The sequence below is a fragment of the Vidua macroura genome, chromosome 5 (genome assembly GCF_024509145.1).
Source record: "Vidua macroura isolate BioBank_ID:100142 chromosome 5, ASM2450914v1, whole genome shotgun sequence".
In the NCBI taxonomy this organism is placed as follows: domain Eukaryota; kingdom Metazoa; phylum Chordata; class Aves; order Passeriformes; family Viduidae; genus Vidua; species Vidua macroura.
The window spans coordinates 30,661,325-30,677,599 of record NC_071575.1 but is presented as its reverse complement, the minus strand read 5'-3'; the positions used below and the strand labels follow the sequence as shown (position 1 = coordinate 30,677,599).

The 16,275-nt window shown below is 45.1% G+C and overlaps 1 protein-coding gene and 1 long non-coding RNA gene across 2 annotated transcripts; both read left to right on the top strand.

The window, feature by feature from the left end:
• Positions 1-866: 866 nt before the first annotated feature.
• On the top strand, positions 867-8,153 carry KCNJ8 (potassium inwardly rectifying channel subfamily J member 8). The gene is made up of 3 exons (XM_053978683.1): positions 867-1,091; positions 1,413-1,859; positions 5,350-8,153. The coding sequence occupies exons 2-3, from the start codon at positions 1,495-1,497 to the stop codon at positions 6,248-6,250; spliced, it is 1,266 nt and encodes a 421-aa protein (XP_053834658.1). The 5' UTR covers positions 867-1,091; positions 1,413-1,494; the 3' UTR covers positions 6,251-8,153.
• A 403-nt stretch (positions 8,154-8,556) lies between these two features.
• On the top strand, positions 8,557-15,823 carry LOC128808097 (uncharacterized). The gene is made up of 3 exons (XR_008437370.1): positions 8,557-8,658; positions 8,889-9,075; positions 15,738-15,823. It is a non-coding gene; the product is annotated as an uncharacterized LOC128808097 (long non-coding RNA).
• Positions 15,824-16,275: the final 452 nt, after the last annotated feature.

The following is a 16,275-nucleotide window of genomic DNA, read 5'->3' as shown; positions in this document are numbered from 1 at the left end:
AAAAGCTGCAATTTCCAAGAATGCAAGTTTCCATTAAACACAACGGCCAAAACTATTAACCTCAACCAATGGGAAAGAGAAAGAACTTCAGGGATTTCACTGGGGAGGTGGGGAAGAGGTTGTCGTTGTACACAATTCCTCCTACACCCATCCCAAATACAAATCCCCATTTGCCAGTGGCCATTTCCCAGCTGAACATTACAACGGGCCTAACCCGGCTCATCAAGAGCTGTGACCCGTTAAAAGAAATGTCTTTCTTCCTTTCTTGCAGAGACAGGTAATTAAGTTTGTCCGAAGCTGCAAAGGTCATGAGATTCTGGCTTTGGTCCCCCAAACACTTACGCACGAGCCTCGCTTCCTCTGTCTCAGCTAGATTCGAGGGAAGATAAAGTTAGGAAGGCCGCAACTCGTGGCTTGCCAGGGGAAGCAGGCACGAGCGCACCTTTGTGTAACTAGTGAAATGGCACAGACCAGCAGCGTTAGCACCTCGTCCTGCTGTTAAATGGGCTGGAACTTGCCTAAAACCCCCTCAACCCATCGTCCACAGGCGCAGCGCAGGGAGCTTGTGCTCCCGTGCTCCGCATCCCGACCACCCGCTCCGAGCCCCGCCCGGCCCCTTGCGCATCCCCCCGAGCCCCAGCCCGTTCCGCCCGCCCCGGTCGCGTCCCGCCCCGTTCTGCCGTGAGTGGCGGCGGGGCCGGGGGCTGGGGGGACCCTGCGAGGCATTGGAGGGTCAGACAGCCCTGCCCTCCCCCGGTGGGACGGGCCAGCCGCCGGGGAGCCGGGCTTTCCGTGGGTCTGTTCTGTCACCCGTTTGGGGACAAAGTTTGGGAATAAAGGGAGGGTTTCCCCGCCTGATCCCGGAAGGGAAGGAGAGCTGCGAGGGAAAATGCGACCGCCTGCTCCGAGGAGTCCCGCTCCCTGCCTGCCGCACCTCCAGCTCAGCTCCTTCTTGTGATGGTCTCGGGGGACGAGGCAGGGGCTCCCGACAGGCTGCTGGATGCGCTGCGGGGCTGCAGCCGTAAGGAGGGAGTCTCCACGCGTCTCCGCAGACTAACTTCGGCTCTAACCACAGACGTCTGATTCTTCAGGTCCTGAAGGATGCGAATAACTTAGTGCTTCGTGTTCTGTCTCCCGTAGAAACAGCCTGAGGAACCGAGCTGGTGTCTGTCACGGTACTTTACACCGACTTTGTGAGACTGCTGTGCAGCCTTCCTTCCTGCAAGGAGTCTCCAAATAGCATCTTTCATTTCTGCTACGAGCTGATACCAACTGCTCATATAAAAATGACGGTCTGAGAGACAGACGGCACTGTAGAACCAGCATTTAATGTAGTGGGGTTTGGCAGGGGGTACCTAGTCGGGGCTTCTTGCGCAGCTGACAACTCTGACCAGGTTCACTCTTTTTTGCAGGGTAAAGCAAGCCCTGCAGATACTTGCTAGAGGGACCACCCCCCATTTTGCATCTTGCTGAGTGGACTATGGTGGCAAGAAGATGTTGGCTCGCAAGAGTATCATCCCTGAAGAGTATGTGCTGGCACGGATCGCTGCCGAGAACCTGCGCAAGCCACGCATCCGCGACCACCCGCGCAAAGCCCGCTTCATTGCCAAGAACGGCGCCTGCAACCTGGCTCACAAGAACATCCGTGAGCAGGGGCGATTCCTGCAGGACATCTTCACCACCCTGGTGGACCTGAAGTGGCGTCACACTCTGGTCATCTTTACCATGTCCTTCTTGTGCAGCTGGCTGCTATTTGCCATGATGTGGTGGCTGGTGGCTTTTGCCCATGGCGACATGGACCCGAGCACGGAAAACCCTTCAAACAGCACGAAGTGGACGCCATGCGTGACATGTGTCAGGTAAAGTAGAGTTTGGTGGGATGAAGGAAGGGTGGGGACAGAGCTGCCAGCTGTCCTGGAGTTGTCTGAAGTGCAGCTTTTGGTTTACATGAACCGTTGGGTTTGGTTGAGACAGTTGAAAAGTGCAGTGTTTTCCTCTAGATTGCATAAATTCAGCAAGCCTCCCGGGCTTGGAAAATACTGTACTGTAGATGTCTTTGATTCCTTACAGGATCTGAAAGAGAGGGAGACCTGCTGCTTTTCATGTGTCTCCACACTCTGTGGGTAACTCGATTGCCTGTCGAGATAAGAGCCTGCTGCAAGAGTGGGTATGTGTTATATGTATTGTAACGTTGTCTACTGCAGTGGGAGCATCCCCAGCGCCACGCTGGCCAGAGGTGCTCCCTCCAGAGCGATGCCTGAGAGGCAGGGAACCAGCCCTGGGTGTCAGGCAGGGCACCAGTCAGAGGTGCCAGGAAATGTGTCACTTAGGACAAAACTAAGTGTGTTTCAAGATGACTCTCCTGAGAGTGTTAAATATGCGGGGCTTCAAAATACCTTGGTGAAGCCATAGGCCAGCAGCTGGGCAGAGGAATGCTTTCTGCACTGTGCATTTGTGTCAGACAGTGAAAGCTTAAGGGATGACTGGATTAAATATCGCCTGTTGAAGTATTTTACTCTCTGTCCCCAAAGCCATGACAATTGTCAGGGCACTGATAAGCTGACACAAACATACATGGAAGAGAAGACTGTGAATTACAGGTGGGGAAAGCCATACGATCACTTCAGGATCTCATCAATTAAATCTGCTTTTTTAGCACTAGTTTTTTAGATAGAAAAGTCCTGGTTCTGTACCACCAGGCTGCCCCAGGTCATCTGCCTCTACACATTGCAGTGCTGTGAGGGTCTGGGGGCTGCAGGGTGCTCTGACATATCAGTGAATCCACTTCCCTTTTCTCCTTTCTCACACAAAGTTTTGAGGTACCTCACCAAGTCTGAAGGGCCTTTGTATCTGGCTTATGAGGAAGCAGAGATTTAATTCTCCCTTTGTTTTGACAGTTTTTTTGCTAAATAGGGATTTTCTAAGGTAAAAGAAGAGGGGATTTTTCCAAGCTACCCTTCACCAGGCTGGGGGGAATTGGAGCAGGGATTGCCCTCTTGTTTCTTTTCTGATGTCTGGCCACAAGCAGTTTCCTCTGAAATGAGATGTCATGACCCAGCTTGCATCCACAGGAGCGTTACCCCCAGCATTTCTGGGATCTGTGGGATCTGTCCAGCCGGAATTAGTGAACAGCTACAACCCTGAAGCTCTGCAGGGTCAGCTGAGGGAACATCCCTGTGCGTGGCTGGTGGCTCCCTCAGCATGGCTGCTGTGTCACCCTGAGCTGGGGACCAAGGGCTTCATGCCACTGGGGCCAGGTACATCCACAGCCAGGACTCTCCCCCTGTTCCCTCCCCATAGCTGCCTGTGGCTCTTCCAGGATGCCTGCTAGGAAGCAAAATGTATGAATCAATATCATTTCAGGTTTAGCCCATGCCAAAGAATACACACCCCTCCCTCACAGGATGTCCAGGCAACAGCTGCTCCAGTGCCCATGTCCAAGCCATGGGAAATCTTTTCCTTTCCGGCTACCACTTTGGTCAAAGTCATGAAGTAATGATGTGATTGCTGACGTCTTTAAGAATAGCAAGTTTTGGGGTGTAAAATACCTTTAGTATTGGAATGCCAAAATCATGACAAAAAATTTTTAGCCTACTCCACGAGGTTTAGACCCACAGATATTTCAGGACAGCTTGTTGGGTAGGTGCCATTACATATTTACAGGAAAACCTGGCTTTGGAAATTTTAACCAATGCCTAGAGCTTGCACAGCCCTTTCATTTTACAGAGTAGTGCAGAAATGTCTAAGCATCACATCTCTTTGACACAGAAAGCAAACATCCAGAAAGGAAAGCTGCTACACAGCTCTGAGGGGAAGGACCTGGGAACAGTGTGATTTGCACTTTCTCGCTCCCATTTCACATGGTTAAAATGCTTTCCAAATTTGCTCTTCCACTTACTTCCACTGTTAAAAAGGTGGATTTTTTTCCTTTTTTTTAAAGAAGGGTATTGCTAAAGGAAGTCAGACTACTTACTGGACAGAGTTTTAAGCTGAATTAAGCTGACTGAAATTGAATCCAGAAGCTTCATTCTGCATGTAACTGACTATTCATGATTATAAGAAATCATTCCATAGATTCTATTAAGTAACTCCTTTGTCCCTGATTTCTTCAGAGTGAAATATAAAATAAACTCCCTCAATACAAAGGAATTTGTTAATGATTAAGAGAATAGAAAAGGCAAAATAAGAAAGTTATTTCAAAGATACCTGCACAGAGACTGGTTGGTTTTCTCAAAGATAGATTTTCTCATTGCACAGAAAATTATCCTTGATATTGCCTATGCTATTTAAATGTGTCCTCAATACCCCAGTGAAAATATGGCTAGAAAAGAAAAAAAAAAGTATTTAAAAGCAGGTTAATTGAAAAGCAAAGCTAACCCAATTAATTACTTAGACCCATCTTCATGGGCAGGATATATTTTCCACTGGTATTACCCTGTTAAGCACTGGGATGCTTCAGATTTATTGGATTGCACTGGAACAATGTATCTGGAAGGAATAAAGAAATAAATAAATATAAAAGGAAGTTAAGGACCCGGATATATACAGGGGATTTGACTTTGTGGCTACTATAAATAATGTATTTTGGGAAGTTTGTGGACAGCATTTGCTCATGTCCAGCACCATAGCATTTTAGGGTATTTAACTTAACCCACACTTCTACATCCCACTTCTGTGTTGAAATTTTCCTGCTGGTCTTGCCCTGGCAGTGAGCTGAACCCAAGCCCTGGGTCACAGCACTGTCCTGCTGCCAGGTTGTGCAGGGGGCACCTGGGGGCCACTGGCCTCTTTCTGCAGCCTCATCCTGCTCATTCACGAGGCGAGAAAGGGTTTGGGAAGTGGCACAAATCTGGGAAAGCCCCTTTTCCCCCCGCCAGGAAATTCTGGGTCACGATTCATGTGACATGAGTGAAGTGCTGCAGTCTTCCCTGTTTCCTTTCCCTGAACAGGCTGGTGGAAAGATCTCAGTGTGCCAGCTGATTGCCCATGCTTGCCAAAACCACCTCTCTCCACCAAGGGCTTCATGGGATAGAGAAGGTGGAAAGCCTAGCTGTTCCAGATCTGTTCACTAAGCCAGTGGGCAGCCTGTGCTCCTGGACAGAGATTCCCTGAGCTGCTCCGGGTCACCTAGATGGTCTTTGAGATCAGGCTCTGAGGTCTTCCCTGCCACCATTAGACACTACACCAGCCACCAAGCATGCAATGCTTTGGCTGGTGTTGACAGAAGGGTTATGTGTACTAGAGCCATACAAACAGGTCCTTAAGTTTGTTTCTGGAAGTGCATGTTAACAGCTTCTCAGTCTGTGCTCAGTGTCCTGAGAGTTAACTGGGTGCAATCTTCCCTTACAGGTCTTTCACCTCCGCTTTCCTCTTCTCCATCGAAGTCCAGGTGACCATTGGCTTTGGGGGCAGGATGATGACAGAGGAGTGTCCCCTGGCCATCACGGTCCTGATCCTGCAGAACATTGTGGGGCTGATCATCAATGCCGTCATGCTGGGCTGCATATTCATGAAGACGGCACAGGCTCACCGGCGGGCCGAGACGCTGATCTTCAGCCGGCAGGCAGTCATCGCTGTCCGCAACGGCAAGCTCTGCTTCATGTTCCGGGTGGGGGACCTGAGGAAGAGCATGATTATCAGTGCCTCAGTGAGAATCCAGGTCGTGAGGAAGACCATGACCCCTGAAGGAGAAGTCATACCCATTCACCAAGTGGATATCCCCGTGGATAACCCCATTGAAAGCAACAACATTTTCCTGGTGGCTCCCTTGATCATTTGTCATGTCATTGACAAGCGGAGTCCTCTTTATGATATCTCTGCTTCCGACCTGGCGCTCCAGGACCTGGAGCTCATCGTGATACTGGAAGGGGTCGTAGAAACCACGGGCATCACGACACAGGCGAGAACATCCTACGTGGCAGAGGAGATCCTGTGGGGTCACCGCTTCGTGCCCATTGTCACCGAGGAGGAAGGTGTGTACGCTGTTGACTACTCCAAGTTTGGCAACACCATCAAAGTGGCTGCGCCGCGCTGCAGTGCCCGGGAGCTCGATGAGAAGCCTTCCATCCTCATCCAGACCCTGCAGAAGAGCGAGCTGTCCCACCAAAACTCCTTGAGGAAACGCAACTCCATGAGGAGAAACAACTCCATTCGGAGGAGCAACTCCATGCGGAGAACCAACTCGTCGCTCATTGTGCCCAAAGTGCAGTTTATCACACCTGAGGGGAGCCAGAGTGCCTCAGAAACGTGATGCACAGCTTTGTGCTAGGGCACTGGGCTTCGGAAGGAGGAGGCACCTGTGGTGTTTTGCTTCAATTTCTTTTTACTTAAGAAAACAAGAACACAATGCAGAAAAGAACCGTGCAAGAGCTATTTATTCCATTACTTACTGAAAGCACCACCTAATGGCATTAGAAAACACCTTAGCACTTAGTGTATGAATTAATAAAAAATGGCACATACACTAAAGAAAACACACTTCACTCATGTAATATAATGTGTATTTATACTTGTTTTAATGGCATGCTGATTTTTTAAATTGTATTTTTCCTATCAAGGGTCTCTTTCTTATCTTCTGCTGGCTGTCACAAAATGTGAGGCTTTCCTATGCAAGTGAGTGCTTCACAAAACTTCTGTATTCAACAGCTCCCACAGATTTTGTGCATGACATTTGGATATTGATCTTTTTGTGTGAATTCCTTGTACTCTTAAAGGGAGTAACTAAATATATCAAGGATTTCATTGGAGAAGAGCCACCATTTCACCTTTGGTTTCCCAGGCTTTTTCTTTTTTGTTGGTTTGTGGCAAGGGCATTTTGAGAGCAAATTCAGGTCAGGTGGAGCAACCTGTCCATCCCACAGGAAAGCTGGTGTCACCCCAGGCAGAAAAACCAGTAAAATGATGGAGTGCTGCTCTTCTTCTCAGGGTGAGATACTTGGCTGCAGAACAACACACATCTTAGATTAGCTGTAAGCCAAGCTAAGAAATCCCAGTCCTCCTGGCTGCCACCTGGGCATCTGTTTCATTGAAATTATTCAAGCTGGAAAAAGCAGATGCCTCTTTACATTCTCTTCATGACGGAAGACCAAATCCTGTTTTGCTTTCTCTGATAGATTCATATATGGAAGGAAACACGTGAACTTGTTTCACTTATTTTTCATAGGATTAAGTCTGCATCCTCCAGAAGAAGGTTATTTTTTGCCAGTGGGAACTCATGAATGGGAATGAGAGGGAAGCCTGCCAATAATATTAGACATAGTATTTTCAAAACTGTCTGAATGCTTTTCAGGAGGACTTGGATGCTGCTGCTGAATTCCTGGGGTTTTAGCAGTGTCTCACCTGTGTTTTTATATAATCTGGCATTGAGAATTGGTGGGAAAAAGCTTTCCTCTTCGAATTAAAATGGGCATTTGTTACCTGGGGCCTTCCCAAAAATGTCATCACAAGTTTTTCTACAGGAATACATAAAAGTAAGACAACTAATTCTGTCACATTTGGTAGCCTAAATTGATACATGTTTTGTTCCCGTGTAAGTAAGCATAACTATGGACAAGTTCCTGTTCAAATCTCTTGCAGAAATTGTCTTACGTCTGTGGCTCGAGACAAGTATTATCCTTGTTCTGACCCTCCAAGCCACTCAAACATTTAAATGTTTGCTTTTTACTCTAAGGTCAAACAGTCAAAAGTCAAAGCTGGATTCTCATTCTCTTAGGAAGTAGCTCATCAGCAATTGTTGGATGGATGGTTTCAGGCTTCTCAAGGTGTTGGATGATGGCATGGAGGGGCATTGCTCTGAGGTGTAGACTCCCTGCATTTGGAACAGATGCTCTTCAGAACAAAACCTCTGACAAAATACTTCATCTGAATCAGCACAGGAAATTGAAGTTTCTGCTGAAAGCATTCATTCCCTGGCCTGCCCATTAATGTTGTGGAAGGGTGGATGGTGAACATCTGGAGAAATTAATCTGTCCCTTGTGTGTCCAAACAATGATCAACTGCAACTTCCAAGAAGAGTCAGAGTGAAGTACATACAGTTTGTCTCTGAACTCCAGGACTGTGAACTTCTCTGGGGCTCTCTATTGGATACATGGTTAAGTCAGATGCTGTGCAAAAGCAGATTTTATACAAAATAATAATAAAAAAAGTTACAATGTCTTGGTTTGAAAGACAGGTGTCTGCCAAGGAAGGTGGGAACCTCCCTTGGAATGGAAAAAAATATGACCCCTTTCCCTCTGAATTATTACAACTTTGAAATTAAGAGGTTTTCAGGCAAAGATACGTGAAAAGGAGTAACAGTTCTTCACTAGTGTGTATAACAAGGCAAACAAACAACAACAATGGCAGGAACGCACACAGAACCAGGAACCCCCCGCAGCCATCTCTCGGCCACAGCGCTTTCCCCTTGGTGCAGTTCCAGTCACGGCCAGCAGGCGTGCTGCTGGTTCCCGGCTGGGCAGGGTGGGCACGATGATTCCCCCTTGCCTGCAGGCGGCGCTCTGGCGCGGGCTCGGCTGCATCTCCCTCACGTGGTAATGGCAGGCAGGCTGGGTGGCAGAAATGGGCCGTAGCAGGAACCGCGGAGCAGTGGCTGGGACAGCAGGGATGAGCAGACACCAGAGTAGCCAAGGAAACGTATCAGAAACTCTACAGCTGTAGCAGGTGTCATGGCAGGCAGGGGGTGCTGGGTTAGAGTGTAGAGGAGAAAGCAGTGGGACTGGGCAGTGGCAGCCAGGCTCCTCCTGTAGCAGCTGCCGCATGCAGCCGAGAAGGGGAAGAGGGTTGGCGTCCTGGGTTTCTTCCCTGAGCACCCAAATAGATGGTAAGGGTCCATTCCAGTCAGATTGGATGTTAATATTGTCCCAATCCAACAACTGGTCTTATGAGCAAAGGCTCACCCACAGTAGGATACGCAAAGGATGGACAAAAGCTCCATCATGGCAGCAAATCCTCTGGGCAGCGACTGCAGACCAGCTGTGCCTACTCCAATGCCAAGAGTGAGAGGAGCCTAGCCCAGCCCCTCGCCACCCAGCCAAAATCTCATGGCATCTTTGCCCTTCCAAAGAGAAAACCTCCCAGGTAAGAGTAGCCAGCTGCATGCTTCCCCTGCCTTTTTTGCCTCTCTTAAGTACTGGTTGTTATTATCTCTTAGCCACAAGTGGGACAAAATTCCATGAGAGAAAGAAACAAAAGGAAAAATCCTAACCCTCAACAAATAATTATTTCTCCCATCTCTGATTTTCCCCTATTTCTTTCATTTTTATCCCTTTGTATTCTTCATTCATTCCTCTATACTCTTGGTCCTTCCTGTATCCCAGCCTTTTCCATGGTCCTTTTGAATAATAATTTTATGTTACCTATATTACCTCATTATTCTCTCAGTATTTCAAATGAGCTTTTTTTTTCCCCAGAATAATTTTCTCATTTTCTCCTTCCAAATTTTATTTCATCTTCACAGCTCTCCCTGCTTCACATCTAATACACTCTGTTTCTTGGAACACTACTGCAGGGATACTGGTATTTTGAGGTAACACTAAGACACCTCAGTCATATGCCAGGAAGCTGAACAGATAAACAAGGCACAGCTTTGTGCCATGAATGTTATGTTCATATATGCTGTGCTCCTGTTCCGTGCAGAAAATCCTTCAGTTCAAAGCCCCTTTCCTGAGCAAGTTTTGCAGTCTTGGAAGAGGTCAGGGACAGAGGCAGCCAGTGGTGGAAAGCAGGAGGGAGGTCTTTGGCCCGGGAGCTGCTTTCCTCACTGAAAGGACAGATTTCAGACCCAGCTTAGCCTGCTGAGAGGGGATCAGCTGGCAGCACCACAGCTCAATACATTTAATTATTTATTCTCCCTGGCAACTTTGTCAGAAAGGGGCTTTATTTTAAATTTGAAGCCTTCTGCTTGTAACACAGACTGACAAGTCAAGGATGATGATGAGATTTCTACCAAATAATGCTGACAGTCCATGTTAGCAGTTAACCGTGCATCTCATTGATAATAATTTAGTAAATTAGATTCAATAAGGTATCAACATCATCCCTTCACACTTATTTGTGTCCCTACCATTCCCATCCCTCTGCAACATGGTGTAACTAGAACTGCATTATTTGACATCACTTATTCTGTGTATTTAATATGCTTTGGCTCTTTGTGCAGCCTACCAGAAGAGCAAAACTGTTTTTTAAGCTTAGAAAAGTAATTTTAAAGTCCTTCCAGGGCAGGCATCATGTCTGGGATTGCACTTTCTTTTTTCTTCCTGGCTTTCACCTAAGGAGCTTCTCTGTTTTAAACAGAAAAATGGCAGTGAGAGCCTTTGTACTTGTTTGGGACACCCAGAAGATTCAGAATTGCCGTGGTGGGGACACAGAGCAAACAAACACAGACAGTGCTTACAGGGATATAAAGATTAATGCTCCAGGGTTGAAGCCAAGATCTGAGTAATAGGATTTGGAGGAAACTTGCCCTGTTGGCAGCTGATTCTATGGCTGTCACCTTCAGGACTCCTTAGTCACCTTCAGGACTCCTTACGCTCTCTTTTGCAAAATCTGGTATGAGCCAGGGACAGAAGCTGGAGCTCAGCACTGGCAAGGCCCTGCTGCAAGCCACACTTTGAACCTCTCTGCTACCCCTGGCATCACTCTGGCCTTGTAAAACAATTCTGGCCTTGTAAAACAGTTCTGCCCCTTGAGCATGTCTTCATGAGCACATTGTCCCACAGCGATCTGCCCTAGCCTATACAACTGCCTGGCTCTCTCCACAGAAGGGTTACCCTTCTTCCTTCTGGGCTTTCTGGGGTACTCAGGACATTGTAAAGTGAGAGCCAGAGGAACATTCAGATTTAGTTAACACCTCATGTGTGCCATAGCCCTTTGCCCTCAAGCCATGTGTCACTCCAGGACAAAGGGTCATTTTAGAGGTTTTGCCTCACAGCCATCGTGAATTAATTTCATAGAAGTCTGAGCCTTTATCTACACTTTATAAAGTTCAGGAATCATGCTTTTACTTTGCAATCTGGATAGCAGCATGGACACACTATTTTTTCTGATTGAAAATAAAAAAGATGGTTAATTCTCCACATCTTTTTTTTCTTCACAAACTAGAGACTGAGGACATTTTTTGAAACCAGTTTCCAAGCACTCCCGTGGTTATTATTAGCAAATGTTTTTCGCTGCAAGCTGCAAAAGTAGTTAGTCCAAGACCAGAAAGGAGCTCTGACAGGAGAAAAAACATTAGATATTACATGATGAAATGAACAAAGCTTTCATTATTTTCACAAAATAGAATCTCTGCTGGGCCTGGTGTTTTCAATGCACTGGTGGGGGTTCCTTGAATAGCCAGGTGAGAGTTAACTTTTTCTCCCACATGCTTATATGAAAATATTTTTTCCCTATATTTGTGTTTACATGACATCCAGACTAATATAAGATGACAGACAAGAATTTCTAATACCCTTAGCATATTCATAATGCTTCTCTGCCCTATCTCCCTGAATTGTGTTTTCTATTTTCCCTTAAGAATTCTTTGAAAAAAAAAAAAAAGAAGGAGATTTTTCATGTGATAACTGGACAGTAAAGATAAAATACGTTCCCATATTCCCTTATTGGATGCTGAAGAGAAATTTAGCCTGCAGAGACAAGATCAATGCTGTTCAAGAGGAGCAGCCACTGGGATTGAGGCACTCACAGTCAAAGAAATAGTAAAACAGTAAAAGAAATATTTAAAAACACTAAGTATTCAGGGGTTTCTGGCTGAGGACTCTCAGAACACTGATGAGTTATTAGCTAGCAGAGAAAGGAATGTTCTAGGATCATCAAGACACACTTCAATGCAAGGAAGACAAAAAACATCCATTTAAGGAAAATATAGTCCATACTTTAGTTATTGCTAACAATTATTTTAACACTTAGTTTATTAAAAATTCAAAGAGGCAAAAAACCCATGTTGGATTCCCTCTTCACCTTTAACAAAAGTTTAACACCTTTTTTTTGTACCCTGAGGAAGAGTTGATCTATCTGAAGACACCACTCCCAGCACAAACATGCTGTAATTTTCTGGAGGATGTATGTTAATCTCTGCACACCTTTCTGGGCCCAGTGCAGGAGTAGCTGTGCATGATGTCATGGCCTCTATTGCTCAGTATGTCACATGGGATGATCTAATGGTCCCTGCTGCACTCCAAATTTATGGATAGGGAGAGTTTAATGAATTTTGGTCAAGAGAAAGCTTTCCTCTGAGTCTTAAATTAATCTCCCACAGAGGAAACAAACAAACATGGGAGAACAGAAACCCCAGCAGAGTTAGGCATCCCCAAATGGTTGATTTATTTTGACAAATGCGTTTCAATGCTAATTATGGATTCATCAAACAGTATTGACAATTGTCCCTGGGGACAATTTGTAAAAATTAGGGTATCACATTGTTACAGGAGTTTACTTGGATTCCTGCTGTTGTTAAATTTTGGCTTAGTAGCAAGGAGGAGAAAGCCAGCTTTTGTGTGGACCAAAGTGAAATTATATTTCTTGATTTTATGGTCTGAGGTCTACTACAAAGATCATAAAACTGAGGAATGGCACTGGAGTGACTGCAAAGGGCTATTGTGGTTTGGGGGCTCAACATCTTCCTCATCCAGGGAACATGACTGCTTTCCTCAAGTGCTTTTTTTTTCTTTTGTAACCACAATAGTAATGAAAATTGATTGTATCCTCCCATGGCCCAGCCTTGTTATCCTTCAGGGTATGTTTTTTGATGTTAGGTCTTTCATTCTGGGTCATCTGTGTTGGTTTGTCAGAAAGGGGCTGCTTCTGCTGACTGTCACAGTTTCCAAATTCAGTCAAGGGCAGGACATGAAGCAAAACTGAAAGAAACTCTGCTGAGCTTGAGCAAGAGCAAGTGACAATTGTTTTCCCCTTGGGTGGTCAGCTTTTTGTCTCACAGCTTTTCAAAAATATATCAAGTACTAATAAATGTTGTCTGCTCAGCTTTAGCTGGTGTTTTAAATCATATTATAAACAGATACTATTCTTGGCTGATCAGACTAAATTGTTTGGCATGTGCTATTTTTTTCCATATACAAAATCTCGCTGCATTCTTTAAATATTTTGTGTTAAATTAAGAGAGTAATAAAATTTCTGGACTGAAGCTTTCCTTATAGTCAGCTCCTTTATACTGTCAACATCCACATGAAAAATGGAACACAAGACTGAATGTGCTCCATAAAATATTAAATTTAACCTAAGTTTAAAGATGTGAATATCCTTCAGTTTATATTAGCAGCAAGTATGGTGTTATCAGTCATGGGTGTTTTCTTTAAGGGACAATAATCTGTTCAAATATCAATTCAATACTCTGGTTAAAGGTAAAAAGCAGCAGGCAATGAGTTCTAATTCAGCCATATAAATTACAAGAGGAAAGGCACAAAACTAGAGAAATAAGAAGTTCAGAAGACTGAAATAAAGATTTCTTGACCATGTACTGAATGGTAGGTGGAACAGTCTTCAAAACAGAGGTGCTAGAGACTTTACAGGTAGCGATATTTAATCTGAAATCATGCACAAGACACGTACAAGCACAATAATTTAGCATGGAAACACGTAATCAATCATATCTTTGTAATTTCAGATGCCAACATCTGAGCACTTGCTCACTGAGAGACTCTTAGTGGTATCCACAAAACAGAAATATTATTTTAAGTAAGTAGTCACACCTTGCACAGTGTTTGCAATCCACTGCAGATCATTCAGCCAGCAAGTGGTGATAACTCCTTAGTCTTTCCAAAACCATGCATCTGTGAATATCAATACATTCTTTCCTATTCTACTTCAAGCACAGAACTATTAATTTATCAGTAAAATACTTCAACTTAAGTTCTCCTTGGGCACATTATCAAATCAAAGGAGAAAAGCTTGTTTACCTTTATATATATATATATACATTTATATATTTAAAGAAGCACTGCCAGATTTGACAGTAGGGATTCTCCAAGTTATTTTTACTTTGGTTTTCTAGCCAAAAGATTCCATTATATATATATATATTTATATATATATTTATATAAAAATATATAAAATGAATCCTCATTGTCAGAGACTCCATTGTGCTTTAGGGAGAAAAGACCCTTGCTAAGATGGACTTCTTTCCCACCCTGGGCCTCAGCTAACTACACTGACATCTGAGCAAAGCTTCCAGCTCCATCTCTTCTGGCAGACATTAAGGAAGGTCCAACACAGCAGAAAATGCATTTTTTTGTTTGGGAGAGCAGGCTCTGAAGTGGGAGTTTTCATCCTTATTAGGTCAACCTAGCAGTGATTAATGTGACATGATGTCACAGGAGGAGCGCTGGTTTTGAGACCACTTTTTGTTTGTAACTCTTTCCAGTGTGTTGGTTTAGATTTCTGTCAAGTGTCTCAGTGAGTTTCTCATGGTCACTTTCCTCTTGGCAATTTTCAACTTGACTTATATTTGCATGCAGTGGTGGAAAAAGGCTAGGAACTCTTACCCCCCATTAGGATTTCCAGGCATTTCATATGGGTACTTTGGGAATGTCATTTGGAGTATGTCACTGGGGAAATAAACTGCAGAGGAAAAATGTGTGCATGTACAAATGTTTGTGTGCAAATATATATCTAAAGTTTGTTGATGTTTTGTTCCTGTTGTGAAAAGGGGAATCTCTTAGTAGTAAGAGATTCCAGACCTCCCTTTGAAAAAATTGCCCACAATAATTTGGTACCTGAAATCATCAAGAGGCTGTGGAATTTCAGCTTGGTAAAATTGCCACAAATACGGACGCATCAGCACTGCACACAGAAGAGGGTAAAAATACCTTTCAAGGGGTGAAATGTTCATTAGCAAAGACACAGAGAGCTTGCCACATGGTTTCACTCAGAGATGTGAGCTTTTAAAGGGTAGCACTTACTCTCAGTGCCCATTTGTGTCCCTGTGGAGCTCTCCAGCCATGGATGATTCCGCAGGGGAGCTGTACATGCCGTGCAGGACATGGAATTCGGTCATGGAAATCAGCAGCCAGCACAGAGCTACGTGCAGCCCCTTCAGCCAGGCAGGGACTTGCTCCCAGCTGGGTCACACGCCGTGACCATGCGAACTCCCAGCAGCAGCAGCAGCGAGGATCAGCCCTGGATCCTCTTGCTCCCCAAAGCACATGTGCCTGATGTGCCCCCAGGGAAGGCTCCCTCGGAGCTGCCAGAGCACAGTTCAAGGGGCTGTCAGAGGCAAACCAGATTCCTGCTTCCATTCCTTGGCTTTTGCTTTTCCTCCTGCTAAGCCACTGATTGTGGCATGTGAGGGCCTTGCACACACTCTGAGCACTGACTACATGGATTCTCTGTGGTAAACAGAGGAGCGTGAATGCTGAAACAATTTGGCTGGGCCACTCCATTGAACCAGCTCAACAAAGAGCTGCTGGGCAAAAGGAAGAATAAAACCCTAGAATGGTAGGACAAGCCATCTCTAGCACACATGGAGTGTTATAATGAGACAATGACCAGGCAAGATGGAAAACAGGGATATGAGAGACAGCAGACTTGAAGGAATTTGTCATCCAAGAGATGAGAGGACAGCCCCTCTAGGGAACCAGGCTAATGTGGGAATGCTCTGAAGAAGTCAAGGGATGGATGGTTTTTAAGGAAAGCAGAAGTGAATGTCAGCTGGTCACAGTTTTAAAAACATTTCTTCGTTGATGTACTATTCTTTCTGGTGAAGTAAATGTGGTTTTGGTTTATTTCAGGTCAAAGGCTTCTGAAGGGGAGATCTGCAAGTGCTGGATTTCAGATGTTCTTTTGGGAATCACTTGCTAAGACATAGATACCTAATAAATTGTGAATTATAGAGTTCTGTCTGCTAATATGAATAAATAGAACAAAATTAAAACACTGGGGATGCTGTTACCCACTGAGATAAAAAGTGTTCAAGGCCAGGCTGGATGGGAATCTCAGCAACCTGATCTAGTGGAATATGTCCCTGCCCAAGGCAGCGGAATGGAACTGGATGAGCTGTGAGGTCCCTTCTAACCCAAAACATTCTGTGATTCTGTAAAACTCCTGACCACATCTGAAATCCTAAACAGTTCAGCAACCCCTGTACACTTGTGTGAAGTCCCCTTCAAATTAGGAGAATTCTTAAGGATTCTACAGTTAAATATCTACTTAAGGAGTCCAGGCAGGAAGAGCAATGAAAGGGAAAAGTGGCAGGATCTCCAGAGCATAAATCTGTCTAGCAGGGGAGTTTTCCTAATCCTGTAGCAGCTCTTCCCAGGCAGCGTGGGT

Bases quoted from the DNA above. Each gene is read 5' to 3' on its own strand.
- KCNJ8 (XM_053978683.1), top strand. From the start codon at position 1,495: ATGTTGGCTCGCAAGAGTATCATCCCTGAAGAGTATGTGCTGGCACGG. The intron at 1,860-5,349 runs GTAAAGTAGAGT...CTTCCCTTACAG, and splicing joins CCATGCGTGACATGTGTCAG to GTCTTTCACCTCCGCTTTCC.